Source organism: Lithobates pipiens, unplaced genomic scaffold (assembly GCF_037356315.1).
Source record: "Lithobates pipiens isolate NorthernLeopardFrog02 unplaced genomic scaffold, aLitPip1_a1.2 Scaffold_23, whole genome shotgun sequence".
Taxonomy (NCBI): domain Eukaryota; kingdom Metazoa; phylum Chordata; class Amphibia; order Anura; family Ranidae; genus Lithobates; species Lithobates pipiens.
In genome coordinates this window covers 159,365,028-159,391,264 of record NW_027507785.1, presented here as the reverse complement: position 1 = coordinate 159,391,264, position 26,237 = coordinate 159,365,028, and the positions used below count along the sequence as shown (strand labels likewise).

At 37.9% G+C, this 26,237-nt stretch overlaps 1 protein-coding gene across 1 annotated transcript in view; it reads right to left on the bottom strand.

Annotated features, from left to right (window-relative positions):
- Positions 1 to 11,778: 11,778 nt before the first annotated feature.
- The window catches only part of GRIN2B (glutamate ionotropic receptor NMDA type subunit 2B), a 969,425-nt gene continuing 954,966 nt past the window's right edge, over positions 11,779 to 26,237 (bottom strand). The window contains exon 14 of the mRNA XM_077452507.1: positions 11,779 to 24,483. Coding sequence (XP_077308633.1) covers positions 22,720 to 24,483 — 1,764 coding nt within the window. The 3' untranslated portion in view covers positions 11,779 to 22,719. The remainder of the gene's footprint in view (positions 24,484 to 26,237) is intronic.

Here is a 26,237-nt window from a genome sequence, read left to right as displayed (position 1 = left end):
ATACTGTATACAGTCAGTTAAATCCGATACTCAGCAATCCTTTGGCCACCATGTTCATTGAGTTTTTCATAAAACTTTCTTTGTAAATCATTATGAAATCATTATGAAATGAAATAGGTTTTCCTCAATCCTCCTCAATTGCTTGGGTGTGGGAGTTTGATGACACATATGCATGGGCAATTTGTACACACATGCTGGGGTCAGTGTAGACAAGAGCCAGCATGTCTATAGAGTGTAGGAGGGAATCAGAGTAAATAGTGGAAACACACATTAAGTAGTTTGGAGTTCAGGTGGGAGATGAGTAATGTACCTGTAATAATATTTCACCTTTAACATAGAAAGCTGAGTTTTTCTTTAGTGTTAGGCCAGGCCATTAGTAATCATTGATTCGCCTGTTCAGAAATCCATAATGAGCTTTATGGGCATTGTTGTTAATTATGGAATGCTGGACTGACCTGCCTTGACGTAAATAAGAAGCATGATAGAGAAGGAGACAAATGCTTTTGACAGCAGCAACTGTCTAGTTGCCATTTATCAGCAGAAGAACTGTTTGTGCAAGTTCCACCTACTATGGTGGTCAAGTGCCTGAACTGTTCTATCTGCTCTAAAGATCAAGTTCCTGAACTGTCTGTACAAATAAAGTTCTATCATCAAGTACCTGCACATCTATGACTTGTGAACTCCAATAGTCTGGGGGATAAAATTTACTTTGTATTCTACAGTTCTTTGAGTTCTACAACTGCAGCTGCAATCTGATCATCCAATGTCTTATCTTCTGTCCATCACCAGATATGGAGGACTTTGACAAATTTCTATGCTTCCAAGCTCTTGAAAAGGAAAGTTTGATCTACTAATCTTCTCCTGCGCTTTTGAATTTCACGAAAGGGAAAAAAAATGTATCTTTGTATCTTGTTAGTCCAACATGTAGGTTTTTTTTTTTGGGGATATTTTAATTTTTTTTAGCCCTAACATTGCTTTCCTGGACAGGTAACTCCGACAGAGGAAGTAGGTAAAGAGAGAACTTTAGATAGATGAGATGAGGGGTGGAAGGATGTAAAACTTTCTATACATTAATTTAAATATGGAGAAAATATCCAAGGGGTGGGATATGGGAGATGGACAATATTTAACCACCTCCCGCCCGCCCTATAGCCGAATGATGGCCTTAGAGCAGGCGGGTTCCTTCGCCTGGCTGTCCCTGGACGGCCTTCTGTTTACTTCCACAATGCGCGCCGCCGGGGGCATGCATCGCGGAAGTTTTGTATTCGCCGTGTCTCCCGGAAACAGGCAAATACAGATCGCCGTGAACGGCCAATCAAAGCGGCCATTCACAGCGCGATCGCAGCTGCCAATGGGAGATGATCTCATATGTAAACATATGAGATCATCTCCCATTGCCGTGTCTCTCCCTCCTCACACAGAGACAGCGTGTGAGGAGGGAGAGCGATCTGTAAGTCAGCCCCAGTGCCATCTGTCAGCCCCAGTGCCAGTGCCATCTGTCAGCCCCAGTGTCAGTGCCATCTGTCAGCCCCAGTGCCAGTGCCATCTGTCAGCCCCAGTGCCATCTGTCAGCCCAGTGCCATCTGTCAGCCCAGTGCCATCTGCCAGTAGTGCCAGTGCCGCCAGTGCCACCTGCCAGCGCCAGTGCCAGCGCCAGTGCCACCTGCCAGCGCCAGTGCCTGCCGTCAGCCCCAGTGCCGTCAGCCCCAGTGCCGCCAGCGCCAGTGCCGCCAGCGCCAGTGCCACCTGCCAGTGCCAGTGCCACCTGCCAGCACCAGTGCCACCTGCCAGCGCCAGTGCCACCTGCCAGCGCCAGTGTCATCCGTCAGCCCCAGTGCCACCAGTGCCAGTACCGCCAGTGCCAGTGCCACCTGCCAGCGCCAGTGCCACCTGCCAGCGCCAGTGCCACCTGCCAGCGCCAGTGCCATCCGTCAGCCCCAGTGCCATCAGCCCCAGTGCCGTCAGCCCCAGTGCCGTCAGTGCCGCCAGTGCCAGTGCCACCTGCCAGCACCACCTGCCAGTGCCATCCATCAGCCCCAGTGCCGTCAGCCCCAGTGCCGCCAGTGCCGCCAGTGCCAGTGCCGCCAGTGCCACCTGCCAGTGCCACCTGCCAGCACCAGTGCCACCAGTGCCGCCAGTGCCGCCAGTGCCACCTGCCAGTGCCACCTGCAACCTGCCAGTGCCACCTGCCAGCACCAGTGCCACCTGCCAGCGCCAGTGCCATCCGTCAGCCCCAGTGCTGCCAGCCCCAGTTCCGCCAGTGCCACGTGCCAGTGCCACCTGCCAGTGCCACCTGCCAGTGCCACCTGCCAGCGCCAGTGCCACCTGCCAGCCCCAGTGCCACCTGCCAGCCCCAGTGCCGTCAGCCCCAGTACCGCCAGTGCCACCTGCCAGTGCCACCTGCCAGCACCAGTGCCACCTGACAGCGCCAGTGCCATCTGCCAGCCACAGTGCCATCTGCCAGCCCCATTTGCCAGAGCAATTAGCCAGAGCAAATAGCCAGCACCATCTGCCAGTGCCATCTGCCAGTGCCAGCCCCAGTGCCATCTGTCAGCGACATCTGACAGCGACATCTGTCAGCCCCATCTGTCAGCCCCATCTGCCTCCAGTGCCATCTGCCTCCAGTGCCATCTGCCTCCAGTGCCATCTGTCAGTGCCACGTGTCATCAGTGCCACGTGTTGTCAGTGCCACGTGGGGTCACTTTGTGGGCATTTCCATTGTCCTGGTGCTCCAGGGCCTTCAAATCTGTAATAGGTGGTTGAGAAATAAGATGTGTAATTTATGCTCCTAGAACGCCTGATGGTGCTATTTCAATATTGGGCCTCTGTATGTGGTCAGGCTGTGTAAAAGTCTCACACATTTGGTATCGTTATACTCAGGAGGAGTAGTAGAATGTATTTTGGGGTGTCATTTTTGCTATGTACATGCTATGTGTTGGAAATATCTTATAAATGGACAACTTTGTGTAAAAAAAATGCGTTTTCATTTTTTTTCCACATTTTCCCAAAACTTCTGGAAAAAAAAATGAACCATTCAAACGACTCATTATGCCTCATAGATTATACGTTGGGGTGTTAGCTTTCCAAAATGGGGTCACTTTGTGGGCATTTCCATTGTTCTGGTGCTCCAGGGCCTTCAAAAATGTAATAGGTGGTTGAGAAATGAAATGTGTAATTTATGCTCCTAGAACGCCTGATGGTGCTATTTCAATATTGGGCCTCTGTATGTGGCCAGGCTGTGTAAAAGTCTCACAAATTTGGTATCGTAATACTCAGAAGGAGTAGCAGAACGTATTTTGGGGTGTAATTTGTGGTATACACATGCCATGTGAGAGAAATAACCTATTACATTGAAAATTGCAAAGAATTGTGGGAAAAAGATGACAACATCAAAAACCTCACCATGCATCTTAGTAAATACCTTGGAATGTCTACTTTCAAAAAAGGGGTCATTTGGGGGGTATTTGTACTTTCCTGACTTGTTCGGGACGCAAGAAATGAGATAGGCCACCAGTAAATCAGGTGTGATCAGTTTTGTGCGATTCGCACCACAGCTTGTAGACTCTCTAACTTTCACAAACACCAAATAATATCCACTAATTTGGGTTATTTTTACCAAAGATATGTAACAGTATAAATTGTGGCCAAAATTTCTGAAAAAAAAATTATAATTTGCAAAATTTTATCACAGAAACAAAGAAATATGCGTTTTCGGTCTTTTTTCATTTATAGCGTAAAAAATAAAAACCCCAGAGGTGATCAAATACCACCAAAAGAAAGCTCTATTTGTGGGAAAAAAAGGACACAAAATTTATTTGGGTACAGTGTTGCATGACTGAGTAATTGTCATTCAAAGTGTGAGAGCACCAAAAGCTGAAAATTGGTCTGGTCAGGAAGGGTGTTTAAGTGCCCAGTAAGCAAGTGGTTAATAAGTGATGAGTGTTCTGTATACATACCTGTTAATATAAAAAAATGTGAAGAATGAAATGAATAATTGCCAGAAATGTTTGTATTAGAGTATAATCAAAAAGACTACCTTGAGTATAACATCTTGATATTAAAGTTTGATATATTTGTAATCTTGAATATTATAAACGAAGTATCTTGTAAATCAAGGCGTGACATGTAGTGTACGTTTTTATTAGTTATTGATTTACAATAAATGTACCAATTATGCTAGTGTATAAGTAATCACTTATATTTATATACAATGTGTCTAATGTATAATGAGACATCTGTTCCCATTATTCCGTGGGAAGCTGAAAACATCTGACCTATTTTAGTCTATGGTGTGGCTCAAACCAGTTTTGACACATTTTTGGGCTGCTATATATATGCTTAGAAGACAAAGCCATTTGAGTTGGATTAAGAATTGAAGAAAAGTTTGAATCAAGCGGACTGTCACCTCCAGGTATTTCATTTCTAATGGAATTGTGACTCCCCTGGATTGAATGCTGTATTTATCTATTTTTCATCATTTGTAATACATATTTTTATCAAGCTAAGTAAATGCCTTTTATTATACTTTTGGGTCATCTGAAATTACTGTACGATGCTCACATATCTGAAAGGTTAAACATAGGAAATTTGAAGTAATACAGTCGCTTTATTATACCTTGTATGGCCTAAAATATTGCTAAATTAAAGGCACAAGAAATTGCATTTGAACCACATTCCTATTTGATTATTGTTTGACAGTGGCTTGGGGGTCCTGCTTGATGTATTTGCACTGACGATACCAGTAGTATCATGCAGCTTTCTGCACGACATGACAAATAAATAGGTGGATACATGATTTATCTGTTCACATTTATTTTACATGTAAAACCTGTTTTTTTTTAAAATATAAATATATACTCCGTTTTCTGCCTCGCTATACATTAATTGTCCTCTACTGACCCTTCTCATAATGCAAGTGAATGAATCCATTGACCCATTGAGAATGAAGTACAGCATATGTGGCTAATGTCTTATCTCAACACTTGTTAAACAGAAGGGCTTTGGTATCGCAATGAAATACAAAACCCTTGTATTTATCTACTTATCTCCATATCTAGTGCAATCAAAACAAAAAAAATGGAAGAGCAAGCATGTAAGCTTTGAAAATTAAATCAATAGGTTTTTTTTTAGCTAAAAACTACAATAATGATCAAAATATGGGCCTACTAAAAAAACATCATACTCTCCTGTAAATAAAGGACCGGTAAAAAGTGAGTCTTTCATTTTCTAATCTTCAGAGTACAAAATCATTAGTGGGAACTGACTTGATTGTCATGGGTACCTCCTGTACCTTCCACCATTTGCTTCTGACCTAAAGTGTCACTGAGCGTTGGAACAAAACTAAAATACTAGTAAGCGGTTAGTTTAGTGGGAATGTTCTATCTGCTTGTAAAATGTTCATGGTCTACCCCACAAAGTGTCCCAACACTCCAATAATTGTCTGAGGAATTTGTTGTATGACTGTAGTAAGGATGGAATTTGTTCACTTGATGATAAATTTTACTAGATAAATTAACTTTTGCATTACTAGTTGTATGAACATTGAGAATTACATAAAGAGTAGACATGTGCAGTTAATTTCGTTCCAAAATGAAATTTGGACATTTTTTTTATTATTTGGAAAATCGTATTTAAACTAATGTGAATTAACAAACCAAAATTTGGATGAAATTTGATTTGGAATTCGATAAAATTTGAAATAGATTTTAAAAAAAAGAATACAATAAAATATAATATAAAGAGGTTTTCTCTGTGTGTTTTTTGGGTATATATGGGGGGGGGGGAGGGGGTGGTTGATCAACTAGAAAGATGTGCCAGTGGAGGGTATCATCCCTATAGTAAATATATTGCAACAAAAGGTAAATACCCCTCCAGTGATCATGCAAGTACACTTATGTAAGAAAGAATATGTACAAAATCTATATTTTAACAAGAAAATATTAAAAACATGTGTCAAATTGGGATTGGCTTGCCCCTCATACTACCATGTGGAAACTCTGGGTCTTTCTGTATAAAGAGTAGGGGTGTTGAATTTAATGGCAGCATCGATGCATCGTGATTCCCCCATGTGCGATTCGGCATCAATGCTGCAACCGCTAAAAATCGATTTTGGGATGACAATGACATCATCTATATGCGCGCCAGCCCGCCACTCAGAACGGAGCTGAAAGCGCTGTGCCCTGCCTCTCCACAGAGCCGTGGGTGTTAGCCATGCCCTCCCTCCACTGAGATCATCCCCAGCCACGTCGGGAATCACTGTGTTCGCTGGAGCTTGTGTGAGGTGTGACGCGGCTGGTCAGGTGATGGTAGCTCCTAGAACCCGGAAGTCGAGCCGCAAGAGGTTTCCTCCGCACTCCCCGGCCAACTGCAGTGCTGCCTGACTTTCTGTGCTGCCGCTCTCCCCAGGATAGCATCAAGGCTACATGTTCCATCCCCTGAGCTGGGGGCTGGTTGACACCGCAGTCCCCCCACCCCGACACTGATCCAGTGCTACTTTCCTGAGCACCCCCAGGTTCTGCCACTCCACTGGCATTGTTTTTTCCCCATTGGAGGCAGGTAGTCTCCTCTCTGGCTCCTGTGTGCTCCCGCAGCAATCGTTAGTTACTGTATGCACAAGTAAGTTACTTTAAAAGAAATACACTTGATGGTGGACCTAACAAGTGACAATGCCGTTTTGGTAATTATGGTTTATGTATGTCTTATTGTCTTAGTAATTCACATCACAACTTCATTAATATATATATTTTTTGTATGGTTTATGGTTTCGCTCATCACAGATCTCACACATGCAATGCTGCATGTGTGGGGTCAGTGATGGGCGAAACCATAAATCATACAACCATTTTTTAATAAAGGAGGTATCAATGAAGTTGTGATGTGAATCAATCACTAAGGCAATAAGACATACATAAACTATAATTAATGAAATGGCATACATTATTGTTTGGGGGGACATTATGGGGACATTGTCCGCAGTCTTTGACCCTCTCTTGTATCATGTCCGCAGTCTCTGATCCTCTCCTGTAGTATGTCTGCAGTCTCTTACCCTCTCCTGTAGTATGTCCGCAGTCTCTGACCCTCTCCTGTAGTATGTCCGCAGTCTCTGAACCCTCCTGTAGTATGTCCACAGTCTCTGACCCTCTCCTGTATAATGCCTGCAGTCTCTGACCCTCTCCTGTAGTATGTCCACAGTCTCTGATCCTCTCCTGTAGTATGTCTGCAGTCTCTGACCCTCTCCTGTATAATGTCTGCAGTCTCTGACCCTCTCCTGTAGTATGTCCGCAGTCTCTGACCCTCTCCTGTAGTATGTCCACAGTCTCTGACCCTTTCCTGTAGTATGTCCGCAGTCTCTGACCCTTTCCTGTAGTATGTCCGCAGTCTCTGACCCTCTCCTGTAGTATGTCTGCAGTCTCTGACCCTCTCCTGTAGTATGTCAGCAGTCTCTGACCCTCTCCTGTATCATGTCTGCAGTCTCTGACCATCTCCTTATCATGTCTGCAGTCTCTGACCATCTCCTGTATCATGTCTGCAGTCTCTGGCCCTCTCTTGTATCATGTCCGCTGTCTCTGATCCTCTCCTGTAGTATGTCTGCAGTCTCTGACCCTCTCCTGTAGTATGTCCGCAGTCTCTGACCCTCTCCTGTAGTATGTCCGCAGTCTCTGAACCCTCTCCTGTAGTATGTCCGCAGTCTCTGACCCTCTCATGAATAATGTCTGCAGTCTCTGACCCTCTCCTGTAGTATGTCAGCAGTCTCTGACCCTCTCCTGTAGTATGTCTGCAGTCTCTGACCCTCTCCTGTAATATGTCAGCAGTCTCTGACCCTCTCCTGTATCATGTTTGCAGTCTCTGACCATCTCCTTATCATGTCTGCAGTCTCTGACCATCTCCTGTATCATGTCTGCAGTCTCTGACCCTCTCTTGTATCATGTCTGCAGTCTCTGACCCTGTCCTGTAGTATGTCCACAGTCTCTGACCCTCTCCTGTAGTATGTTTGCAGTCTCTGACCCTCTCCTGTAGTATGTCAGCAGTCTCTGACCCTCTCCTGTATCATGTCTGCAGTCTCTGACCATCTCCTTATCATGTATGCAGTCTCTGACCATCTCCTGTATCATGTCTGCAGTCTCTGACCCTCTCTTGTATCATGTCTGCAGTCTCTGACCCTGTCCTGTTGTATGTCCACAGTCTCTGACCCTCTCCTGTAGTATGTCAGCAGTCTCTGACCCTCTCCTGTATCATGTCTGCAGTCTCTGACCATCTCCTTATGTCTGCAGTCTCTGACCACCTCCTGTATCATGTCTGCAGTCTCTGACCCTCAATTGTATCATGTCTGCCGTCTCTGACCATCTCCTTATCATGTCTGCAGTCTCTGACCACCTCCTGTATCATGTCTGCAGTCTCTGACCCTCAATTGTATCATGTCTGCAGTCTCTGACCCTCTCTTGTCGTATTTTGGGGGCAGTCTGGAGCTCCTCTTTAAGTTGTTTGCTGTAATTTACACTTTGCTACATGCAGGGATTGTTTTTTTTTAAGAACAGATAAAATAAAATAAAATTGTTCTTCTAACTGCTTGAATTTTTGAATGAAAACCGAGCGCAGTGATGCATTGCGGAATCAAATCGAATCGTGGACAGGATAATCGTAATCAAATCGAATTGCGAGGTCAGTGAAGATGCGCACCCCTAATAGAGAGCTCTGCTCTGGGAATGATCTTTTTCCCATGGGCCAGCGATACTATACCTGGATATTCCACCAGTACATCTCTGTATACTAGTTACAAGATGCATAAAAAATATATAAATTGAAATCTCTTAAAAGAATCCACTTGTTTGATCATGTACATTTAAGAGGTCCTGAAGAAGTGTTAATTTCCACAAAATGTGTTGACCCTAGTTACTCATCTTGACAAACAGCTATACATGTTTTTAGTGGATAATGTTTTGCTGGTATCAGTATGCAAGCCATCAAAATTTGACACTTTTTAATCATTTATTGTTAAAATAAAGATCTTGTACACATTTTTTCTTACGCAAGGTACTTGTGTGATCACTGGAGGGGCATTTAAAATCCTACTACCTACCTAAATAAAATAGAATATAAAATAATAAAGCAATATAATAAAAATAAAAGAATAGAATAGAATTTAATAAAATAAAACAGAATATTGCTGTCTTCTGAATTTAGAATAGAATACATTTGAATAGAATAGATTAGAATAGAATCCAAAATAATAGAAAATAGAAAATAAAATAAAATAGAAATAGAAAAACAATAGAATAGAATAAAATAGAATAGAATATAACCATCTTCATGAATTCAAATTTCGAATAGAATGAATTTCAATAGAAAAGATTAGAATAGAAATTAATGGAATATAAAGATAAAGAAAAGAGAATAGAATAGAAAAGAATAAAAAAACAATTGATATATAATAGAATAAAATAGAAAGACTATAACAGTTATAGCCTATTATATTTTTATTCTACTATATTGCTTATTTATTCTTTTATTTTCTACTCTATTCTTTTCTATTCTATTCTATTTTTTTCTTTTCAAATTATAATTTATGCTATTCAAATTTCGGAACATGGTTATATATTATATTTTATTCTATTCTGTTCTGCTGTTTTTACATTCTATTCCTTTCTAGTCTCTTATTTTCTATGCTATTCTATTTTTTTCTATTCAAATTCAAATTTCTTAAGATGGTTATATATATAACTATAATCCGAAATTAGATTTTTGAATAGAAAGAATTTGAATTGAAAAGATTAGACAAAAATACAAACAAATTGAATAGAAAATAAGAAAATAGTATAGAAAAGAATAGAATAGAAAAAAATAGAATAAAATAAAAAGTATATAACGGTTATGCCCCAATAACATCTGTCACAGTGCCCCATTTTCCCATCAACATCTGTTACAAGGTACAACTAGTCCCCCTATGCACACCTGTCACAGTGCACCATCTACATCTCTCACAGTGTATCAGTGCCCCAACAACATCTATCACAGTGTACCATTGTCCCATCGTCTGTCACAGGGTTACCACAGTGCCCCATGCACATCTGCCACAGTGTACCAGTGCCCCATCAACATCTATCACAAAGTACCAGTGCCCCCATCAAATTTCTATCACAGTTCACAGGTGCCCCATCAACATCTGCCACATCTTCAGAAATTTGAATTCCGAATAGAATGAATTTGAATAGAAAAAGATTAGAATAGAAAATAAGAGAAAAGAATAGAAGAACAATTAATATAGAATAGCATAAACTAGAAACAATATAACCGTTATATTCTATTTTATTTTATTATATTGATTTTCAATTCTATTCTTTTCTATTCTATTCTCTTATTTTCTATTCTTTTCTTTTCTATTCTAATCTTTTCTATTCAAATTCATTCTACTCGAAATTCTAATTTTGGAAAATGGTTAGATTTTTCTGTTTTATTCTATTCTGTTCTATTTTTTTATTCTATTCTTTCTATTCTATGTTATTATTTTCCAATCTATTATTTTCTATTATTTTCTATTCCATTCTATACTTTTGTATTCAAATTCGAATTCATTCTATTCTAAATTCGAATTTCAGAAGATAGTTATATATCAGGGATCTCAAACTGGCGGCCATCCAGCTGTTGCGAAACTACAAGTCTTATAATGCCTCGGCCTGTGGGAGTCATGCTTATAACTGTCAGCCTTGCAGTGCCTCATGGGACTTGTAGTTTTGCAACAGCTGGAGGGCTGCCAGTTTGAGACCCCTGTTATATATTATATTCTTTATGTTTTAGTCTATTCTATTGTTTTTCTATTCTATTATTTTCTATTACTTTCTATTCTATTCTAATCTTTTCTATTCTAATTCTAATCCAAATTCATTCTATTCTAAATCAAAATTTCGGAAGATGGTTATATATTATACCTATTTTATTCTATTCTGTTCTAATTTTCTAATTTTTAGACAGTCATTATCAATGGTCTAATGCAAGAGTTGAATATAAATGAAAAAAAATGTGAATAATAATTTTCTTTTTCTTATGAAACTAATTCTGAAAATTAATGAAACAAATTTATTTAAAAAACAAATCAAAATGAAAGGAAACAAAACAATTATTTTTGTTCGGCACATGTCTAATAAAGAGTAACTCCACATTTGTTAAAATTTTATATAATATATACTTGCTATAGAAGTTTTTTTTGTAATTAAGCGTTAATATAAATTTACTTTCTGCTGTGATCTACAGCCATCTATAATTTTCTAAAAAGGGCAAAAAAATTCAACAGGCCTTTCTTCTAAAGTGGCATTTTGTATACAGTTGGTGAACACAATTCCCCCCAAAATGCCATTTCCTACTCATGTAATTAGCTCACTATAGTTCCCGGCATGCTTTTCTCTTATTACAACACTGGCACTGATGATATGGCTGTAGCAGGAAAACCCTTCTATTCAGCACTTAGGAAGCAGGAACTGATTGCAGAAAGTGGGTGAAATCAAATTGTGAGCTCTGTTACAATGGACAGCAGGTAGAACTCTGCAACTGTGTTTTCTATAATCCTTGTATACATTTTACTGACTAGGGGAAGAGAGCTTTTCCCTCAGAAAAAATTAAGTTACTTTTTAACCTTTTTGTTTTTTTTTGTAAACAGTATGTCTCCTCAGGTAGTGAGTGTCAATTCAACAGTGTTTTATGGTCTACATTTTTTTTTTTGATCTTTCTTAATATAATCGGTTCAAGAAACAAATAACACCAAACTAAAAGCATTTACCATTTCCCCAATTAATAATAGTATATGTTATTTTATTTAAAAATAATTCCGATTACTTAATCATAAATAGAATTTTCCATGAAACATTTCTGAACATATCAGGTATGTTTCCATTGTTTGATACTTAGGTAATGTAAAGGTTGTGATCTTGACCTAAACTGAGATATATTTTAACAGGCAAACTTAAAATGTATAAAATGAAAAGTTATTCAGTGAAGTAGCACAAAACTGTTTTCTCAGATAATTGTATACCCATAAGTCGCAAAGTCTCTGGCAAAATTCCATTGAGTCCTTTTATTTTATTCTTTTTATTATACCAGTTAAGAGGCGTTGAAAAATTGCCTTCAAAATTTGTTTGTTCGATTTTACACACATATAAACAACATGAAAGTCAGAGATAATTTTGAACTCCTTTTTTTTTTTTCTTTAAACATTTGACTTAAAAAAAACACCCTGTTTCATAATGTAAAACGCCTGTGAATTAACTTCAATATATATATGTACATATATATATATTTATATATACGTTATTTTCATTTAAAGTTTCTGTCCCTTTAAAACTTTTATTTGTAAACAGCAGAGGAGGAATTATAGTAAACAATTTTTTAATTTTTTTTCTTGTTCATGAACACATTAAAAAAAAACTAAAAAAATTAACACAACAGAAAAAAAAAATCACAGTTCTGGCTTTCTGTACACCAAATATAGCTGCTCTCATTTCTCTCCTGGGCTGTGATGTAAGTTTCAGTTTAAATGATTACGGCTTCTGGAGGTCCAAACACCTGCATGGAAATGTAATGCACTGTCATCTGCTATTTATTACCAATGACTGACTGTATTCATTTAAAATAGTTTAAATTTATAGAAAAGTTAATTTATACAGAGATGTTACCAGTTTCTAAGTATTATTGCCATAATTTTCTCCTAGATTATTAAACCAACATGGGGAAAACTGGCATCACTTTGAAGATTAAAAACATTTTAATCTTCCTCAAAATCTGTCTTGATGTATGAAGTGCCCTCTAAGACCAAGGAGTTATTTAATTTATTAACCAATGTAGTCAGTGTTGACTTTCATTAACCTCAATTGTACTGTGTCTTAAACATACTTATGATGCTACAATTGTAGTTGGCATATAATGGCATGTACCTCTGAAATGATATACAGTTAATTCTAATGATATTACTAAGTGTAATTCAAGAAGTCAGATTCTTCTCTAAACACTTAGTTTCTTTAAAACAAAAATTCATAAAAAGCCTAGTGTCAAAACATTGGGAGATGTCTCCTGGAGTACCGCCACCTTGATAATATAATCCTTCTTTGTTCCATTTTCCTTTAACCGCATCATAACCTCCCAAGTAAGTAAAAGGTTTAGTGGGGAGCATTTTCCTATTTCTTGCATTGCCATCTTATCCTTTGTTTCTGTAACCACAAAGGGAGTTCACCAATATCAATATTAGTGTTTCTAACATCTGAATTGTCCTTTGTGCCAATGCACTTTTCCATGGGACCACAAACTTTAATAGGTGAATCTCCCAAATCCATTATGTAACATTTTTGAAAAGGCATGTGGCAATATTTTGTGATCACTTGCTACTAACAAGTGAGGTGACATTAAAATACAGTAGACATTAAACAATGACTTGATTGCACTGTCTGTTGGTAGTACAGATTTCACATTTTACATTTTCATTTTTTTTTTAACCACTAAACCACGTAATAAAAATTTGGCACTGAAAATCTTCCTGGCAACAGTTTTGTATTTTTCTCTAAACCATGATTTCCAATCACAGCTCCATCTCGTGGTACGCTCAGAATACTACATGATTTTTCATACATGGTAGCAGCATCTAGAGATAATGCATTTCAGCCAGAAAAGCAGCTGATTGTGAAGAAGAAAGATAAATAAATGAGTAGATAGAACCAACCACACAAGAAAAAGCTACTCAAGAAATGAAATATTTCCTATACATTAACGGCAAACATTTCTACAGCCAAAAGTGGAAAACCACAAAGAAGAAAAATTACACACTTGAAATTACATAGGAGAATGACTGTATCATTACCTGTATCCCTGAAGTATCTCATTCTCTCCATCCTTTGTCTGGCATACAGAATCCCATAGAATTGTGGGCACAACATTAACATTTCCAATTGCTATTTTTTGCACCTTTTCATTCTATTAAAAGCATGTGTATCAAGGAAAGAGAAGTCAAATGCAAGATCTATAGAGCTTCATCCTCTTAGCTTGATATATATTTAATTACACAGAATATGTTTTATTATAATCACAGGAGCCCTTAAATATAGCCCAGCAGAAATTGAAAAATAATATTTTTTGGATATTTAGGTTAGTAGTACCTTGCAACAGTGTAGTTTAAACCAGCAACACTGTTACCTTGTCTGATGCCTTTGGAAGTAATGCTGATGAACTCTACAAAACCCTAGAGTGTGTTATGGCTGTTGTCTTATATTGCTGTTAGGAAAATAGATATCTTTATGTACCTATATTCAGTATAATAACCCTACAGCTGAAAACAATGGTCACTTCATACTATAGAAACAACTGTGCATGCCAATGTAAGGTATTTTGCAATTCAGGAACTTTTATTATAAACTGCAATTGGATGTCAGATGGAAATCTACATGCTTTCTTAACACTTGTTTCACTGCCTCACGTTGCTAAGATATGACCACCACATTCCTTTGTTACAATTACATTACTTAATAAATATAGCAAAGAATAGCAATGTCATGTAAATCATATCAAGCAATAGTATAAACGTGTCCAGTAGTTAAAGCTAATCAAAGCTGTCTTATGTCTGGTTTGTGTGCTCTACATGCTAATAAGTGAGAAGCAAACTGCAGAAGATGGAACAGGAGTGATACATGGAAGTCTGCGGAAACTGTATTAAAACTAGGCTTATCCATTTCCTAATGATTAATTCTTAGTTTACATGGCATAGCCAATGACATAACAAAAACCACTGTACAAATGCAGCCATCATGAATGACAAAGCCACAGGCTTCTTGCACTTTAAATTTGAGCCTGCAGAACAGGCTCGACCTTGTCAGGTGTTTTCCTTCCCCAGCAAGACATCTTTTTAATTAAAAAGCACAGCAAACATCAATACTAGTGGGAATAAGAATATCAAATTGAAAAATAATGCTGCCAGGCAACACATTGATTAATATGAGTTCACTGCCGGGACCATGTTACTACTAATATTTTACTCTGTCATTGGCTGACAATGCTCTGACTCTTTAGCTATATACACCTTCTTTGCATTTTTATTTAGACATATGTAAATGTATGTCTTGTATTTGCACTATAAAATAGCTATGGTAGTTTAGGATGTCAGCCCCGCTGACTGAAAACAGCAAGGATTAGAAGCATATGAATGTCTCAGGGTAAACATGATTGAGGGCAGTAGGTTTGTTTTTAACATTACATTTGGATCAATAATGTACTGACATACTCTAGAATTTATCTGTATAATGTTAGCATCTTAGATGCAAATGTATTAAAATGTAACTGTGCATGAAAACAAATATGGCACAACAGGATTATAAGCACTAGAATGTAATTCAAAATTGTTTACATATTGATCAAACTGATAAGGGATTTGTATCGTCAGAATCTCACTTTAAAATAATCATATGCATGACATAAGCTTATAAGCTTTCAAAGGCATGCATTTCTATTACCTGCATGTTGCAAGAAATCTTGTGGTATGTGTGGTATATATATTATTAAAACATTAAATGTAAAATCATATATGTGATCATTTATTTTTGTTTCTAAAATTATGCTAGCGAAACATGATGCATTGTGACACACTTGGGAAAGTCATTAACTGCAAGTCAATAAACAATGTTCCTAGGTTTTCCCATCATGTTTCGTCATGACTGTTTTACTTTAAACAAAGAACAGTTAAAGAACCTGCTATATGGATGTGTTATAAGCTAATATATAACATTACTGCAACAACTTAATTTGACAGCACAATTACAGTGCAGCTGTTGCAATTATCTCTTGAATACATGTGAACATATAGATACATGCAATGAATGTGTAATTACTGCTAGATTGCATGCAGAAACCATTAACCTCTGCAACAGAAAATTCTATTTTAACAAGCAGAATTTTCTAACAGAAATCTCGAAGCCCTAAAATGTATTTTGTGGCTAGGAAGGGGTCATCTTCTTTAGTACTTACTCTACCACTGGAGGAAATGTATAGAGGCAAGACAAAAACTAGCCATACATAACTAAACTTCTCTTGTGCAGTCTATGGGTTGAACACGAGAAAATCAAGAGATTCCTCCTTCCACTCTAAGCAACAAGGATGGAGAAATCTGCACTGAGAATGCTGACTGAATGCAGTCACTGCTTGGCAGACAATTTCCCACCTGGCTCCTTTGACTTTTCAGTCAAGCTTTGTCAAGCTGGGTGGGGTCAACAGGACACAACTTTCTGTGCATTCAGCAGGAATCAGTCAGAATGAAAGCTATGTTTGGCCAGCTATAGACTTGCCAAACACAGTATGATTTTTGATATATATAAAAAAAATAGAGAGAGCAGGGGTAAAATCAATTCAGTTTGTACCTAGCCTCTCCTTGACCAGCATACTTTGTTCCAAAAATAAAATAGAGATAAGTTTAACAACCATGAAGCGCATGAAGAAGTATTTTGTCACACTTACATTACCCCTTTATAAACAGCTTTCCCTCTTAAAATAGCCTATAAATATTATAGTGAAAACGATTATTGGGAACATTGAGCCTGCTAATCGTAAGTACTTATGTGCACCACATACAATTTCAGTTAAGAGAAAGTTCTTCTTCTTAGCATTAACTGCGTGATAGGAACAAATGGCTAGTTTTCTTCCAGCCAAAGAATAATGATCCCTGCTTTTCTCTCTGGTAACACCAAACAAAAACCAAGGCCATAGCCCAGAACTTGATTAGTCTATTTCAAGGCCAAATGCACACTGAGCACAGAATTCTTTGTTAACATCTCCAGCATTCTTTTGCAAGGGGCTGCGAGTGAATTAAGAATATCACAAGCATTTTTGCTCATTCAATCAAGTTTTCATTCCTTTTTCATTTTATAAATGGCTGCTATACTGAACTATTTAAAGTCTGGAAGAGGTGTCCAGCTTTTTAATAATTATTCTATACCTGATCCCTTCCTATAAAAATATTTTCAAATCACTATGTACACCTTTTAAGTCTTGAGTCAAGAAGTCCTAAATGCGGGTTCACTACATTTAAATGATTAAAACAGTATTAAACCCAGAAACAAAAATATATGATTTTGCAGCTTCCAATCATAAAATGTGGTGGTTGCACAATTTTTTGGGGTTTTTTTTCCCCCTTTTTTAACATGGTGATCCAACAAGTAGAATTGGCTCGAAAAAAGCCCAGCCAGTTCAACAAATAGAAACAAAATAAATAAATAATGCAACAAAGCATTGTAAATCTGTGGAGAGGGTAGTATTAGATATACTAACAGGCTTAGAATTGACAAAGAAATTAATGTTGAACTTCAGCTAGCACATTTTAGGCAATATATATAATAGTTTTTTTCTTTTGGGAAAAAGGTTTTACAAAAATGAGTTAAAACACTGACCAGTGTAAGCAGCCCTGGCAATGTTAAATGGTTTATGTCATTTCTCTAACTGCCACTTTTTTTGGACAGCCTGATCTGTTAAATGAAGCTGAAAATGACAGACTTAATGGCCTGATCACCAGGTAATAATACAGGAAAAAAGCCTAAAAAACAAAACAAATGCAGCCACCGCATTGAAGTATTTGTAAGCTGTATTTTAATGCAGTTTTGTGTTTAATACCACTTTAAATCCATGCTGGTAAAGGATAAACTTCTGCTGCAGATCAATTATATACACTGAAAAGATTTAGCACAGTCCATTGAAAAGGTTTGTCTGCTGCTCTTCTGACAAATATATTCAAGTCACTGTAGTTGATGTACTAGAGACATTTTAGGCTATTTACTTAGCATAGTAATTTTTCCATTTTGCAGGGGAATTTTCACTTGGCTTAGTGAATGTGGTGAAATTTGACTTTACAAAGAATTGTGTGAAAGAAAATATAAAAAAAAAACATTTTTGCTTGCACATGATTGTATGATGAAAGTCAGCAGAGCTTAATCTCATTCCCTAAGCTGAAAATTCACCTTGCTAAGGAACAAGCTATATTCCTTTGGTAAATCAACTCTACTATGTGCATCTGCCTACTTTGGGGCTTGCAGATACAGTGCTGATGTTTGTTTGAAATGTGCATTAAATGCAGGTCAGCATATTCTATTTACCTCAATGGCATAGTGCACATGATGCTGCTCTTCACCTATATTGCATTACATTTCTTTGGATGCAGCATGTTCTAATGGATATGTGTTTACATTACAGGCATAATAGTTCCAACACAGCCTGCATTTGAAAACATGTTTGAGCTGCGATATGTTTGGTTGTAAAAAGCCAGCAATGGCCATGTATACAAGCCCTTGTTTACATGATCAGTCCAAGTGTTTTAAAAGCAGCTGGGAAAATGGTGGATAATTACAAAGACAATAAAGTACATGTCTGTGTACTTTATTGTACAGAACAATGTACAACAATGTGCAGAACCTTTACATTAAAAATTAGTAATTTTAGAATTTATTGTTATTCATATTACCTTTTCAATACATCCTGTAGGCCCTATGATTTTCTAAAATTGGTAAAATGCAGATTTTGTTTCCTTGCAATATGGCAAATTCTGCCTGATGCATACACTGTTTATACAGAGCATTACCCTAAATTCCTGCTTGTGTGACTGGCTCATTGCTTTCTAGGTTTGCACAGAGCCACAATTTGAGGCATCCCTCTGCAATTGCTGAATTTTCCTTTTAGGAGCAAGAACTGTATATGCATTATAATCAAGAGTAGATTGACCGATTTCTTTATGTTCACTGCCTCATTACTTATGGGGGGACTTTCCATTGTTCTGAATAAATTGGACTGAGTACTGGACTTTACATGTAAAGAATAACTTAATTTATAGAGTACTGCCCCCTAACTATATCTAGGTCCACTTGTCCAATGCTTATAGATAGAGCATACTTACCAAAACTGGCCCCTTCTGTCAACAGACCAAGGGGCATTATATAAAGCTGCACAAATAGCTAGTAAAGAAATCAAAGGGCACAGTAGTCTATAGATGCCAGCTGTAGACACTGTTGATTCATTGGCAGAACACAGAAGTAGAAACAGGGAAAAAGGATAATTGTTATGATATCTTTAGGCACTTATTTCAAAGGAATTTAAGAAGGCATGTTGGGAGGCAGTACTTTATCATTATAGTTACCCATTAACCTCTTCCCCTCTAGTGCCATTTTTATACATTTTCGGACACATGTTGAAATCAGCAATAATGACTAGAACAATAAATATTTTGAATGTAGAGGCCTTGTAGAATAAAAACATGGTAGCTGCAATTTTTTAAGGTGCATGATATTTGCACACTCTATCTTTTCGGGGAAAATTACACCAAAATGTATTTTAGTGCACACAAACACAATTTTATTTTACATTTGTACAAAATAAAAGATGAGATAACTGCTTTATGGTACTTAACATTATCAGTAGATTATGCTTTAAATGCCTTTCCAGCTTATCAGTTTAGAGTTACCATAAAGGAGGGAACTAAGATTATTTCTTTAACTCAGATGGGCGCAGTCATTTATAAGATGCATGGCACAATCATTTGCATGTATGCATGCTCTGCTCTGCTCAGGGTAATGGATGTGTTTTTAATTATTTTTATTTTATTTTAAAAAAAAGCTCAACTTCTTAATACATTGCTATCTGAACTATTTTATTCAATATTTTAAAGTTGAAATATGATTTTCTGTGCAGACTGGCTACTTAACTACTTTTCAAAACAACAGTATTTGGGATTAGGTCAGCAAACTCTTTTCAGAAATGTTCAGTTTAAAATCATATAGTACATACTGTTTATTAAAGAAAAAATGGCAAACATTTTTGCTGTATTAGCCAAAATATCTTCAAGCCTTTTCAAAACTGTTCCCCAGAAACAATAATATTAAATGTGTTCTTTCAGTCATGGCACTCATGACATAACTGCTCAGCTAAAAGATATGAAATAGTGTGATGTATGCGTGCAACTGTGCGTTTATAAAAATGAAATGCAAATAAAGAGAAGAAAATGAGATATACTGAAAAGGGTTTATGGGGCACTATGTTTACTAATGCAAGGAAAAAATATGCAAGGTACTACTGACTATATCTAGTATAAAAACGTGTTCTTATTGCCTTTGTGTTTTTTCACTTTTGAAAGTGGCACCTGGTATAACCAGTATACAAAAATTAACTAATGCTTATAGCAATACTTCGCAGGGATAAATTCAAGTGGACTTCTGTAGGGCACAGAAACCTGATACACGTTTCTTGAGTGAAACTCATAAATTGCATTCCACATCTATACCTTGATACACATGCTTCAAAGTGTGAAGTATAAGTTCAGTTGTATTCAACACTTTATTTTGATTCAACATTTTTAGAACAGCCAGCTGCCAAATGTTCTGGCAGAGAAAAGGTTAAACCATTTTGCCAGTAGTGCCACCATATCTGGGGACAAATATATTGCCAGTTTCACATTCTGCTTGAATGGCTTCATAGATGTAAAGGCTATGAAGTTAGGGTAAAGTTGATGAGAGCCTCGTTTCTAAGGTGGCTTCAGTAATTTGGCACATAAATTCAGAGTCTCAAGGAATTGGCACATAATAAAAATCTTCTTCACTCCAGGACCAAGCTCTGTCAATTGGCACATGAAGAAAAAAAATGAGCAAGGGATCTTAAAGTATTATGATCCAATAGCTCAGGGAAATGGCACAGGGATACAGAGCCTTCAAACCTATAAAATAGGTGTCTTGGGGTAAGACACACAGCCATCTCCCTCTGTGTAACTACAAATTCATTAAAAAGTCTATTGAAAAAAAAAATCAACCACATATTTACAAAAAATAAATAAAAAATTAACAGTGGGCGGTAGGACCCCATCCTGTTTTTCTGATGACCGAAGCGGCACCCTGATTTCTCTCCCTTCACACTTATTGTGATGGAAGGACTAATTGGAGGCTAGGATGGCGCTTCCCATTATCTCCAGCTATAACCATGTGCCGCCTAGAAGAAATTAAGATTAATGCCCTTATGGTCATAGCTCTTGTGCTAGGATACTGCCCTCAGTCACCACACCAACCATACCATGTGCTCACTACACTTTCCAAACCATCTTCCGTTGTCCATCCAATAATATATCTACTTCAGTAAATGTTAATGGAAATATACATACGTGAGCATTATATTTTAGGCTGAAATGCAGAGCTTGTTACAGTTAGCCCTCGGAAATATGGATCATTTTACAATGACCAACCATTATGTGCTTAATGGCAGGAGTGTTTTTCAGAATTGTTTGGTGTATTCATTGTAACAAGGGTAAAATCATGGTTATGTATTTATCAATTTAATTATTCTATTTAATCTGTTTAAAATACAACATTGCAGCCATTAGAAGTGTCTGGGGTTTTACTTGGACAAAATAGATATAAAAAAAATCAGGTGTGAAATGGTAAAACTCACTTATGATATATAGTATTTTAATATTCTGCTGTTTATGGTGTATGGAAACAGGCTGTGTGAAAGGACGAGCCTCAAGAGTGCTAAAAAATGCCTTCATTATGAAGGACAACCATATTTCCTAAACCCAGACTGATACTATCTGTTCCTGAAAAGACAGTGCCATACTAGGAAGCCCTTGGATGCAGATGTGATTCATATAGCCTATTGTCCTGATAATTCTATATCTATTTCTAATTTTAAACAGTCTTATGGCTGAGATCATAGAACTAATGAACTGCTGAACAGCAAAATTACAAGTCTTGCACAGCCAAATAAATATAAAAAATATACTTTTTTTTAAGATTACACTTCAGGATTCTAGAAATGAATGAAAAGAAAAAAATCCCAATCCTGCTATTGGAATACTATTTTTCTGGGCATTAAAAGTAGATATTAATGTAAATATTATTGTGATGTTCCTGAGCAGAAAAAACATTTTCAGTTCTTTAAAGAACCAAGAGATTTTTTTTTTTTACTTTGTGTGTTTGCAAAGTAAATATCTGTGCAGGGTATGACATCTCTAATGATCAAATCTAAATGCAAATAAACTGATATTGTTTTAAGACAAATGCATGGTTGGAATATTAATTGAGTTGATGGATGGACAAGTGGAGCTATCTCACTTTAGGGTTTTATGCAGTCATATGTTTCCAGCCACCTGTGTATTCAGACAATCTCAACACAAACATACATTATCACTTAAGCCAGGGCAGTTCCCAGTTATCCCTTCGGTTGTCATTGGCTCATCTACACAGAATGCCCTAGCTTGCATTCCAACATTAAGAGGATTTTGGAAGCTTCCTATAGTGTAAGCAGTACCCTCTTTCATTCTAAACTTCCCCTGCACCAACTATTCTTTATTCTTTTTCAACTGACCCTTCTGATTCTAAGTCTTTTCCAAGCTCTCCGTTTCATGGTTTAGGAAGAAAATTCAAGAATGTCTGTACATATTAAATTCTCCTCCCTTCCTTACAGCGCTCAGCCCAGGTCTCAGGTAAATTAAGACAAACAATAACCCCCCTACCCCTCTTTATTGTCAGCTTGGTGCTTCTTCAGGCTATGATATGAACTCCGTATGAATAGAAATACGAGATGGCCCCAGGAAGAGAAGAAAAATGAAAGGGAATAGAAAAGCTGCATTGCATCCCATACCAACAGCATTCAAGAACACCTGTGTCCTGCTTCACTGTATGAGAATAACATTTGGGAACTGGGAAATACAGAATTTAGGTCCCAGCCCAAATTCCCCTCTCAGACATCTGACTCAATGCTGGATAACTTCTCATACACATGGCCATTGGTAGAGTTGTTGAAAGATCTGGGGTTCTTATTGTTTGAAACGCAGGCATTGGATTGATTTCCTATACAAATGTCTTTTTGGAAACGTCCAGCGGGACCCGCTTGTAAAGCAGTGAGTGATTTACCAGTCCCTCGGAAGTCCGATCTTCCCTTTAAGCCACCAATAGCTGGTTGCCTAAAATAGTAGGGCTTGCTCCCATGCAACAGACATTGATCATCCCCAAAAGTTGGAATAAATGGGTTTTGTGTGACTCGGTCAGGGTAAAGGGAACGGCTGAGCATGTACCCCCCTGGATTATGGCCTGGGCCATGGGACTTGCTTGCAAAGGATGACTCATTAGGCATTTCAAACATATGGGCATATGGACTGCCATCCAAGAAGCGCTCCTTATCTTTCAAACTGACACTGCGTGGAGCTAAGGTCACGTCTTCTTTCTGGAGGTCCACAAAAGTATCATATGAATGCTGGCGATGAAGCTTGCTCCGGTTTCGCTTCTGGGCTTTGCCATTTGATGGGCTCTGTGGATATTTTGAGTTGGCAGGTGGAATTGGCCGAGCATCCAAGTCTTGAAGTGAGTTGTCCTCACTGATGTCATAAAGGTTTCCTGCCTTCTTGCAGACTTCACAGCGGATACAAGCTGCACGGTTGGTATTCTGCCCTGCATAATTGTGCATCTTTGAAGGACAGTTACGGCAAAAGTTAGTTGCAGTTCTGTCCTCCCACTCCATGTTAGAAAGATTTTTCTCCCAAGCATTTCCTCCAGTGCCATGTTTTCTTTCATTCTGCGCATACTCACTTGTATGTTTCTGATGTTGTCTATTAGAGCAAGAACTTTCATGTTTCAACTCCTCCCCTCTTTCTTTGTACATATCTGTCAGGTCTACATGTTCCCAATGGGGATTGTTTTCCTTGGTCCGGAACTGATCCAGATAAAAATCTCGTAGACCTTCTTTGTCTCTGAAGTAGCGTTTGTGATCAGGAGACCTTGGACGCCGACGGTAGGCCAGTTCTATCTCATCAAATTCCCTTCGAGATTTAGCAGATGCTGGCCTTTTCTTTAGACTATCCTTATATTGCTTCCTCCTTTTTGCATTGCCTTCAATGTTGCCATAAGTGACAGTATGTGTGGATATATCAGAAACATCTGACCTAATTAAGTCATCATGGGCACCATAACGATCACTTTTAAATGAAAACTTTCCATAAAGGTCACCTATTTGGGCTGTTGGGTGTTTAGTCGGCAAACCTATATCTAAAGGAGGTTTCTTGGATAGTGATCTGGGCTGTGTTGTGAAAGGTGCATTTTCACAGTCATACAAACCATCAATAGAACTATTACTCCCTATACTGTGTGGCCTGTGATGGTGAAAATGATCTTGGTAGACATTGCTGTCTTTAAGCTGAAGGTTACCAAAGGTCCTTTCGACTTCAGAGATGTAGTCACTGAAAAGATTCTCCTCAGGCTGAAAAGATTTGCAGTCGGAGTGAGTAAAGCTCCGCCGATGTTCAGAGATATCATATACTGAAGATTCCCGGCGTATGAAGTCTAATGCACTCTGAGGAGACCCATTTACCCCAGAAAGATTAGCCATATTCTTGGCAGTCCGGAGGAGTCGTAGTATATTAGAGTGAGTATTATTCATTGTAGCTGAAGGGGAATTCATTGTAGACTGTCTGTCTTCTATTGGAACTCCATGAATACAACTGTAAATACCCTAAAGTGAAAGTGAAAAACAGTTTAGTTTGTAGCATTAATTAATTAATTTACAGCAAACTTTAATTAAATCATATAATTATATACAATGGCAAGTCACTTTTTTAGTCTGGGTTCACATCTATGCCAGATGCTTCTGACAGCAGGGGTCTGGTGTGTCCCTGTTCTCAGTTCCAGGGACGAATCAGGGCTGAATTTTTGCATGAATTCAGCCCTGGAACTGAGCCAAAGATGCACAGGACTCCTGTGCAAGCTGCTCTGGAGCCACCACAGAGATATCTGAACCAGCTCCATAGAGAGTCAATCACAATGTCCTGTCATGCGAATTGGATGTGGTAAAACTGCATCCAATTCGCACTAGTGTGAACCCAGCCTGATAGCCTAATTAACAATGTTGTTTAAAAATAAAAAATAAAAAAAAGGAAAGTATAATAAAGTATCAATAACCTACAGGACAACATTAAAATCTAGCAACAAATAACTGTATGCACATGTGGAGAGATCATTCTCTATACAGTATTAACAGAGATTAATTCGATAATATTCAGAATCTACCAAGACTTCAATTGTTTATGTATTGCAGTGTAATTGTATTCTTACAGTAATATACTGTATTAAATCACAAGGGTAAACTTTTTTAGGAGTTTTAAGGGGACCAGGATCAGAGCAGTTAGGATGTTATAACATGGTATGTGAAGGCATTGTGTATCAGTTTTAGTATTTTCCTTAGTTGCCACTTTTATATACTGTATGTAACTTAAAACATAAATCCACAAAAAGTTACACAGTATGTTTACCACCGTCTAACTGCCAAAAAATGTTAATCCTGTATAATCTCCTTATACACATCTGCTGAAACAGGTGATGTACCTATTTCTTTATCATCCATTGAGGAACACAGGGATATGCAAATTCCAAAATAGTTGAACCTGTATAACCCTACCTCTAACATCACACTTCACAGGAGAATGGATGCCTTTTCTTCAGCTATGCTGGAAAAATCTAACTATAATTCTAGGGTGTAAAAAACCTGCGCTAATCCAAAATAAATTCTAGTGAACCAATCCCAAAGCAGCAATTAATGTGAAATAAATACAATAAAAATGAAAAAGAGACTGCTATTTGCAGTCCAAAAAATTATTTTATACTGTTCCAATATTCAAAAACTGGAGATAAATTCAGCATCACCCAGTGACTAAACCCCAAAACAGTGTGGAAAACTTTGGGAGTGGTGTTAGAGTATTATCAACATCAAGCTGCAAGATGTTCTCAGATGAGGACTCAATTTCTTAAAGAGATATCTGTCTTTATGATGTGGTATCTGGTAAGGAGGCCCTCTGTGTGGTGGTGGTACACTCAATTGTGACTTATTCACCGGGTGTTTTTTATATTGTGAGTGCAATTGCATATATCGTACATTTATTTATTGTTATTTGGCAATATTACACTATGGTGTACAGTTTTTCTTTTAACTATTATTCTGCTAGCCTAGTTTTCTGCTACATGGGGCAACATGTCTTCTCATGGATGTATAGAAGGACAATGCCACTTTAGTTGCCTTTGACCTCTGTCCATAATCCCTCACTGATTATAGGGGTGTTTACTATGTTGTGTGAGACTCAGACATCCCTCAAGTCAGCAAGGACCTCTATGACTACTTCAGGTGTCTTGCCAGCTCTTCTCAATTACTGGAGAAATCTGCTTGCAGAGGTTTTGGTAAACTCTGGTCCCATCCTCAACAAAGTCTAGCTCCAA